This window comes from Camellia sinensis, chromosome 1 (assembly GCF_055761805.1).
Source record: "Camellia sinensis isolate YWXY chromosome 1, ASM5576180v1, whole genome shotgun sequence".
Lineage (NCBI taxonomy): Eukaryota > Viridiplantae > Streptophyta > Magnoliopsida > Ericales > Theaceae > Camellia > Camellia sinensis.
In genome coordinates this window covers 169,147,305-169,157,236 of record NC_138961.1, presented here as the reverse complement: position 1 = coordinate 169,157,236, position 9,932 = coordinate 169,147,305, and the positions used below count along the sequence as shown (strand labels likewise).

The window sequence follows — 9,932 nt, the reverse complement described above, 5'->3', positions numbered from 1 at the left end:
AAAACCCCTTACACATGGTTGTTTGGTTTGGTAAAAGTATTTAAAAAATTGTAATAAAATATATTAAAATACATAAAAATATTTATATATATATATATATATGTATATTATAAATATTTTGACATTTAATACTTGGTAGGAAGTTAGGAACAATATGAAATAGAAAGAAGTAAATTTTATACACAAATATAATATATATTATGAGATACTTTTTATTATTATGATTAATTTTAATTATAAAATTCACTATATTTATATTAAGTGTTTAAAAATAATAATAATATATATATTTATAATTAATGAAAGATAATGCCTCGTATTACTCTATCGACATTCAAACATTTTCCAAAAACAATAATAAATTGAAAGTCGTTCAACAACAAGACCTACTCAAAAAACAAAAACAAAAATAAAAATAAAAATAAAAATAAAACAAAAAGAAGCAAAGTATGTCTTCCCATCGCATGCATTAAAAGCTGTTCAAACAAGAATGCATTTTTTGTTTAAAAAACAAAAATGCATTTATGCATGTGTTAAAGAGAGATTTTAATAGTTTACCAAAAAAAAAAAAGAAAAAAAAAAGGAGAGATTTTAATAGAAAATTGGGAGCCAGTAATTTATTTCACCATTACAAAAACAAAAGACTTATAAAATCCACATGGAATTTGAAGCCTTCTTTCTTTTGCTTTTTTTTTCCTTTCCCCCGAGTCTTTTCTGCAGAGTACAACAGAGTGTGAAAAAAGAGAGTTCAATTACGATCATATATATCATTCCCGCATCCTTCAGAGCAACCCTTTGCGTCACCCTTCACCACCACCACCACCACCACCACCACCTTCCAACCCCATTTGAACCCCTCTCTCTCTCTCTTGTAACTTCATTTTTGTACAATGGACAAAGCAAAGTTAATTACAAACGCTCTTCCATTTTACAAAGTTTTTGTAGGCAGGCAGTAGCTTCCATGGATTTTCTTTCTTTCTCATCTTCTCTCTCTGAATTCCCTTATTTTTCATTGTTGTATATGATCTGGGTTCTACAATCTTCTAGTTCCACTGATCGGAGCAATACCATGGAAGGGTCGGAGCTTGATCATCCGAAAAGAAGTTACAAGCCTCATCCCCACTGAAAAAATTGTGCTCCTCTATCTTCACAAACTGTGGCTGATACGCCTTCTGTGCATCCAACAGAATCGCTTTCGAGTCCGAGAATGGGTAGCAATTCACACCCGAATTACCGAACTTCAGCATCGCCGCCGCCGCCGACGAGGAGGAGCTCGGAGACACCATGAACTGGTGGTGGTGGTGGTGATGGTGGCTGTGCAGGAGAGGACCACCGTGTCCGGAGGAGATTGCGGCAGCGTTGGGGCTATTGTTGTTGTCTTCGTTGAGTATGGCGCTGGAATCGCTGTCGGACGACCCGTCTTTCAGGTCGGGGAAGACAGCCGCCGTCGCTGCCGCCGATACTCCGCCGCCATTGGTGTTGAAGGTCTCGTAGTTGAGGTCGTTGGTTGTGGTGGGATGGTCAGATCCTGCAACCGATGGTGGTGGTGGTGGTTTAGTAGTGGTGTGTTGGAGGAGTTTGTTGGCATCGGAGTCTGATGGGATTAGCTCTTCTTTCACTGAGACATTGCTTTCAGTGTTTTCTTCTTCTTTTAACTTTGATTTCAGTTCTCGTATCTGCAATTACGGGTTACCAGTGTTCAGGATTCCAAGACCATGTACACACACACACACAACACACAGACACACAGACACACACACACACACACACACAAAAGGTTGTCATTTATTATATCATGGTTTAAATTTTCACCAAAGATTCTTTAGAGTGTTTTTTTGTTAAAGTTTCTTAAAGTGATGTATTGTGTGATTGAAATTTAATGCTAAAAAATTGATGTGACTTGTCATTAAATCTCAACCACAAAATACACCACTCTAAAAAAATTTTAGAAAAAAAAAACTTTAGAGCATCATTGCTCTTAAATTTAGGGAAAATATCAAGGGTATGTTTGGTTTGTGTTTGAGAGATGTGTTTTAAAGATAAAAAGTACGTGTTTTAAAGATAAAAAGTACGAAAAGTTGTTTGGTTTGGTTTTTTTCAAAAGATGTTTTGGAAAATTATTTTGAGAGAGAGTTTTGAAAAAAGTGATTGATTTGATGTGTGTGTAAGAGAGATTTGTTTAGAAAACTTGTTTGGTTTACAAGTTTTGAGAAATTTTTTTGAGAAAATTTGTTTGGTTTGATTACTTTTAAAAACTAATTTGTAGAGAAAATTTCCCAAAAATTTTTCAGAAACACAAACCAAACGAACCCCAAGTTTTTCAAATAAATAATGAATTTTATAAATATTATTAATTAAAATCATTAACTTTTTTTTGTAATTTCTATTTAAATATATCATATTCATTAATTTCGAGTGAATACCATATTATTTATTTATAAATATATATGTATTAATTTTTTTAATTATAAAAATATATTACTCTTATCTCTTCACACTTTCTTTCTTTAAAAGGAGACATTTGTACGATTTTTTTTTTTTTATAATTATGAGTTCAGTATGTAAATATAAGAAGATTGTGAATTGATATTGGCTAATAATTTATGGGTATTGATGTATTAATCTTTTCATAATAATTGACACAATAAACAAGGACATATAAAATTTACCATACGTAACATATTCTATTATTTCTTGTTTTTTTTTTACATACATGAATACTAATTACGTCATTTCTTCTGTGAATATATGTAAAAAAAAAGTCACACAAACAAAACAATAATAACAATTTCATTACAAGTATTCATTTTAAACTATAGGCAGGCAGAGTAAAATATGTATACCTTGTAACTGAAATTTATTTGAAGTAAAACTCTCAACACATTTAAGATGAATCCAAGCCTACCATATAAGTTTTGTGAATTTTTTCTATATCAATTTTTTTTTTTTTTTTTTATATATCAATTTTTCTAATCCGAGAAATAGAACGAAAGCTCTCAAATTGTGTCACCTTATTATTTTTTCATAAATCAGAAGTTTAGAATTTATCTAACTAAGCTAGATAAAATCTAAAATTTTGTTTTAAAAATTGTCAATAGAGCAAAAACTAGCCATATGGAAGAGAAGTAGGTTAAGAGAATTACCTGTTTGAGTAGAGCTTCATTGTCATCTTGAAGAGAGTCATAACTGTGCTTGAGAGATTCATAATTGGCTTTGAGAACCCCATAGTCTCTCTCCAACTGCTTTGTTTTCCACCGTGCACGGCGGTTCTGGAACCAAACAGCCACTTGTCTGGGTTGCAACCCAAGCTCCTGAGCGAGCTTCACTTTCCTCTCTGGTTCAAGCTTGTTCTCCACTTCAAAATTCTTCTCCAATGCCTTCACTTGATCAACGCTCAATCGCCTCTTCTTCTCTGCGATCTGACCCGACTCTTCTACACACCCTTCTTCGTCTAGTCCTTCCAACATCGACTGAAACTCTCTTCCGTACACATGGTTGTTTCCTGGGCTGTGCTCTTCTGAATCAATCAAACCAAAATGTGTCATGAATTTGATAATCAAATACAACCAATTGAGAGTATAAATACAAAACCCAGAAAAAAATATGCTTTAATTTGTTGTTTAGTTAACCTGTTGTTGGACAGATGGACATCAAAGCACCCAAAGAATCTGAGCTGCCCAGTCTCTTCATGACTACTGTTGCAAAGTTGGTACTCTGTTACAACAGATCTGTTTAGATCTGAGAACCCTTTAGTTTGTTTTGATTTTGATTTTGAGATTTTGATTTGTTTGAGTTAAATGTACAGAGAGAGAGAGAGACAAAGAGAGAGAGAGAGAGAACTCAAGGAGAGTTGAAAGCAGGTTTATCACTTGCAAGATAACATGGAAGCAACACTCCCATGTCTAGAACAAGCCCAACTTGTAGAGTGATGCACACAGATTGAGTGAGTAAGCAACCATTTCTCTCTCTTGGGTACCCCATCATTCTCCTTTTTCAATACTTCTTCTCCCTCCAAACCCATCCAAAAAAAATAAATAAAAGAAGTAAGCAAAACCCAAGAAAACCAACCCACAAAACAATCAAGCCAACCAACCAAAACCCAGAATAGAAGTTATCAAAAACACACACACTTTCACTCTCTCTCTACTCTCTCTGTCCTTGTCTCTCTCTACATCATTACACAATCAATTTAAGAGTTATAAGTTTGAAGAACTAGTCTCTGACTGTTCATCTACAAAAGAAAAGATTGGAGAGAGAGACAGAGAGGATTGGAGTGGGAAGAGGGAGATCAGTAAAACCAGTTCACAACCCAGCTGGCCTTCACACTTTCTCTCTCTTTAAATAAACCCAACTTGGGTCAGATACAGCCATGCAGGGGTTAGAATCTGACTGTGGTTAGGTACACTGAATTTCTGCAAATGAAATGAGCCCCAAATTGAGATCCAAATGTAATTTCTGTCCACCGGCTATCGCCGGTTTTGGAACAGTTTTCGGAGAGAGATTTTTTTGTTTTTGGGGAGTGTGGGGTACGTATAAGCTATGTATGGTTGCGATAACTGGAGAGGATTGCTTGGCTCGGCTTGAAGAGAGGCTCGGCTCGAGTCAAGCTGATTTGAAGATTTGCGTAGCGTCAGTGTATCGTCCTCGTCACTACGGCGTGGTCGGTGCGAGTAATCGCGATTAAATTGGGGACTTTCATTTGTCCAAGCAATCCTTTCATGCCAATACGTGATAATTTTGTTAGAATATCACCAACTATTCATTATTTTTTTAATTAAATCTAAATAAAAAATAATTGATTTTTTTAATTTAATACGACTAGTTCCAACAGTATGCACCAAAAGAGAAGGAGTCGTCCGGTTGGTTGATTGGTAAAGCTTATAAATTTTTTTTTTTTCCCTCTTGATTACTCCTGTCAAAACATTTTATTTGTTAGTAGACATTGCTAAGTTGTGAACTGAGTGTAACATTTGATTTGCATTCTATCTTGATTTTGATTTTTTAGAAACAATCCACACGGGTATTGAAAGGATCAGAATTACAGACTCAATTGAGTCTTGTTCAAGAAGATCTTAAGAAGGCACAGGAGAAATTGGTTTTGGTTGAGAAAGAAAAAACTCGGGCAAATGAAGAATTAAAAGAAGCCCAGAGATTGGCGAAGGAAGCAAATGAGAAACTCAGGGAGGCTTTGGTGGCTCAAAAACGAGCCGAAGAAAATTCTGAGATTGAAAAGTTCTGGGTTGTTGAAATGGAACAAGCCGGAATTGAGGCATCTCAGAAGAAGGAAGAGTGGCAGAAAGAGATTGAAGCTGTGAGGAACCAACATGAAAGATTGGCAGAGAGAGTGAAAGAGTTGTTGATTGCTGTTGATGGCTACCAAAGAGGATGAGAGATTGGAGGAGATTGCTCTTGGAAGATGAATTTCCACAAGTACTTTTGACGCTTTGATTCAAATTTCAAGCTTGAGGGTCATCCGGGGGGTCGACCGGGAGGTCAACCTCCCAGTGTAAGATCTATACAAAATTTTGCGAAAATTGGTCATCCTGTTGGTCATCTGGTAGTGAAAATACAACGGTAATGAATAATATTTTGGTGAAAGACCTAGAGCATTCTCATTTTGGTGAAACTTTTGGTGAATTCTTATTTTGATATCTGTTTGGTGAAACCATTGGAGTGAGAACAAGTGACTTTTTCATCAAATTTCAAATCTAATGCAAAGTTTGATGCACCGTTGGAGATGGCCTTAAGACTCATTTGTTTGCACCAAAAAATCATATATTTCACATTTTTTAATGTGTACTACTCTTTCTGTTTTAAAATAATAATTCCTTTTGAAAAATTTAACTTTTTTTTATGGTACAATTATTACACTTTAAAAAAATTAAAATTTTAAAATTACTCTTTGATAGTACATTTTTTAAGGAATATCAATGTCATAATTGTACTTTTTATGTTATTAATGAATTTAAAATAAGGACAAAATGAGAAATTTATATTATTTTTGTGTTTGATTTTTGAAAATGAACTAATATTTTGGGACAATGAAAAATATAATAAGAGACTAATATTTTAGGACGGAGGGAATACTTCATTTGTTTCAAAATATTTGTTTCTTTTCAAAACTTAAGAATAAAAATAATATAAATTTTTTATTTTGTCATTTTTTTAAATTTATTAACAACATAAAAAGTACAAATAATTGATATTTCATAAAAAAAAATGTACTATCAAAGGATAATTTTGAAACATCAATTTTTTTAAAGTGCAATAATTGTACTACTAAAAAAAGTTCTAAAAGAGACTATTATTTTGAAACGGAGAGAGTAATAAGTCTTTGAAAAGAATTTGTTTACTATAATTTTTTAATTATTTTAACTTGATTATAAATGTTTCATTTAAAAATAATTTTTATTTTTTTGTAATTTTGTGAGAAAAAAATAAAACGATTATGATTTGAATATAACATTTTATTTTATTAATTTTTTAATCTTTTAATGGGTTAAATTAGTCCCAACTTGCTTTCTAAACGAGGCCTAAGTGAGGAGTTGAAATCAACACAATATATATGTATATATATATATTCTTTTACAAAAATAACTAACAAATACTTTTTATTATTAATGTAAAATAAACTTATTTAAAAATATTTATTTATTTTTAAATGGTGAAAAATAATTTTTGAATTAGAGTTTTATCAATATGACAAAATTTGAAGTCTTACTTCTTATGTCAATTGTTTATTTCTCTATTCAAGACAAGAAAAAAATTAGATAGAGAAGAGAGTGAGACTTAAACCTAAATAATAAGGAAATTCTTACTACTTGAGTAACATACAATATATAATGAACATTTTGTTTTGTTATTAGTTATTTGAATTATATATCCATCATGTGTCAACAACTAGTTTATTTTAAAGTAACAATCAAACATAAAAATATAGGGTAAATTACACTAACCTTTCCTAAAATTTGGAAAAAGAAATAAATACAGAAAGTTTTACAGTTTTAGCATAATTATATTGACTTCCGTTTTAGTAAATCTAAAGGAATTGGAATTAATACAGATAGTGTGAAGACGGGAAGATATACAAGATTAAATATATATTTTCATATAAAAGAGATAATAACGTCATTTTTTCATCCATGTGATGAGACAAAAGTTAAATGTTATGTGAATTAAAGTTTTAAAAAAAATTAATATAATTATAATAAACATGTGAAATTTATTGTATTTACTGAATATCTCAAGAGAGAAAGTAATTTACCCTAATATACATATGTATAAGGAAAAAAATTCACTGAAACAAATCAACTTGCTTTTCCTTTTGATAGGAATTCTTGGCTATGTTTGGTTAGTTTTTTAAAAATAGTTTTTATTTTTTTTTTTCTAAAAAATAGAAAGTAGTTTGATAAAAATAAACCCTAAAAAAATAATTTTAAATTTTTAAAAATTATTACTCCCTTCCAAAAAAGATAAAATTATATGAAAATGATCAATATTTTTATTTTTTTTCACTAAATTATGCTTTAGATTTTATTTTATTTTATTTTTTTTAAAAAAAAATTTGAATACCAAACCAAATATAATCATCTTTTGAAGATTTAAATTTGGACTTATGGCTAAATGATCTAGAGGTACTGTTAGAGCATCCACATTAGTCTTATCAAATGTAGTTTTTGGTTAAATATAGCTAGCAAATCATAGAATTGTTGCTTCATCAATCTCACAAATTATTTCTAAACTAATTTTTGGTTAACTTTGTTACAGTATCTTAACAAATTTATTGAGGTATTATTCATTAGTTATTTAATCCTTTATCATTTTTTGGGGGGATAGATTTGACCTCACTTTTTTAATTTTTTAAGTACTATTCATTGAAAAGATATTTAAAATTTATTTAAATACGAAAAATGAATAAAAATAAATATTTTAATGAAATAGATTTTTTAAATAGAGAGATTGATAGAGTCTGCATATAAAAAAAGACAAGTTCAAATATAAAAATGCTTTTAGATTGTAATTTGATTCAAAATTTGCTGAGACTAATATGGATGCTCTTAGACTATCTCCAATGATTTATCAATTCTTTTATCAAATTTAAATTTGATGAAAAAATAACAATTTTCTTACTTCAATAGTTTCATCAGATTAGTATCAAATCGTGAGTATCAAAAATCTTTTACCGAACTGAGGTTGCTTAGAGCTTTCATCAAATTATTTTTCATAGCGGTTACATTTTCACTCCCGGATGACCACCTCTAGGTAAAAATTTGTGAAAAAAATATACTGGTCGGTCGACTGGCTAAACATATGCCCGATCGTCCAACCAGTCAACCGGTGTTTTGATGAAAGCCTGAAATCCTTCGAGCACTTGATATCAAATGAAATTTTTATTCAAATTTAATAAAAAAAAAATATATACATCATTGGAGATGCTCTTAAGGAGCATATTTTAAAAATAAATTCCTATAAGTACAAAATTTTATAAGTTTCTAGTCTCCCAATTTTAAATTAAGTATGTCTCGAAAGGAAAGGATTAAATTCAAATTCTATGTCTCGAAAGAAAAAATTTGTAGATTTTTGTATTGCATCTTCGCATCAAACACATTTAATTATTCAAATACAAACAAAAAATTATAAAATAGCACAACCTATATATTTAAATAAAGGGCAAATTACCTTACACCTCCTTGAGGTTTACTTAAATTATAAATTCTCTCTTGAGATTTCAGAAATTATATCTCACCTCTCGAGATTTATATTCGTATAACAATTTAACTTCTCCAATTAACTAAACGTTAAGAATAGTTAGCTGACATCACCAAAATACAAATTGATGGATGATATTGTCCTTACTAAAATTCCTTTAATAAATCAACAAAATTTATAAAAGAATTACGTTAGATAGAAAACAAAATTAAGTTTTTGGAACCATATTTGATTTGTTGTTTAAAAAGAAAAATTAGAATTTAGAAAAAATAAAAACTAATTTAATAAAAATAAATATGAAAAAATATATTTAATTTGTACAAATTATTTCTAACCACTCCAAAAATAAAATTATATTAAAATAATTATTATTTTTTATTTTTTATTTCTTAACCAAATTAATTTTTTTTTAAATTAAAATAAATTTTTAAAAATCAAACCAAACATATTCTAAGAATTTTTTGACAAGCCATTTCTTGTGTTTTTATCTTATTTAATTATTTATTAATTTTATGATATTTTCACCATCTGACCCTACAACACATAAGAGTTTTAAAGATCAATTTTTTTAATATCTAAAAGTGAAAATTTTGTTACAAAAGATATTTAAGGACTAATTTCTATCGTCGTAAGGATAATCATTAAAAGGTCGCTCTGAAAAATAAAAAATAAGGCTTTTAGTGATAAAGTTTCAAAATGCCAATAATAAATAGACTTGTAAGGACAAAATAATTTGGTTTCAAATTGATTTTTTTTTTTGAGACAAAATTTGATACCAAAAAGATAATAATTAATCACTAATATTCAATTTTCGTTACTAAAAATATAATAATAATACTTTTCGCAATAAAAATATTTGGTCCCCTAAAAATAATTTTATTCCTAAATTTTGATCTCTAAAACCTTAATTTTTTGTAGTGTGATAAGTTTTCCATTTTAATTTTGCATTTCATAACTTATTTAAAAATGATAATTTAGCTAAACCTTAGGGGAAAATATGTAATTTAGCTAAACCTTAGGGAGAATCTGTAATTTAGCTAAATCTCAAAGGGGTGTAGGTAATTTGTCCTTATTTCTCAAAAGGATATTTTAGTCAATTTATGATATCCGTTAACGGTGTTAATTGCGATGGGATGAAATGTAATTTTTAAAATCTCAAAAAAAAATCTGTAATTTTGTTAAACCCAGGTAATTTGCCCTTAAATAAAAGTAAATTATCTTTT

General features: G+C 29.7%; 1 protein-coding gene and 1 long non-coding RNA gene across 2 annotated transcripts; one reads left to right on the top strand and one right to left on the bottom strand.

Moving 5' to 3' along the window:
* Window positions 1–589: 589 nt before the first annotated feature.
* Window positions 590–4,709, bottom strand: LOC114284213 (homeobox-leucine zipper protein ATHB-16). Its single transcript, XM_028227116.2, has 3 exons — window positions 3,630–4,709; window positions 3,144–3,517; window positions 590–1,676 (listed from the first exon to the last, which is right to left on the bottom strand). The coding sequence occupies exons 1-3, from the start codon at window positions 3,688–3,690 to the stop codon at window positions 1,044–1,046; spliced, it is 1,068 nt and encodes a 355-aa protein (XP_028082917.1). The 5' UTR covers window positions 3,691–4,709; the 3' UTR covers window positions 590–1,043.
* LOC145799287 (uncharacterized) lies at window positions 4,487–5,626 on the top strand. Its single transcript, XR_014341244.1, has 2 exons — window positions 4,487–4,871; window positions 5,006–5,626. It is a non-coding gene; the product is annotated as an uncharacterized LOC145799287 (long non-coding RNA).
* The last annotated feature ends 4,306 nt before the right edge of the window (window positions 5,627–9,932 follow it).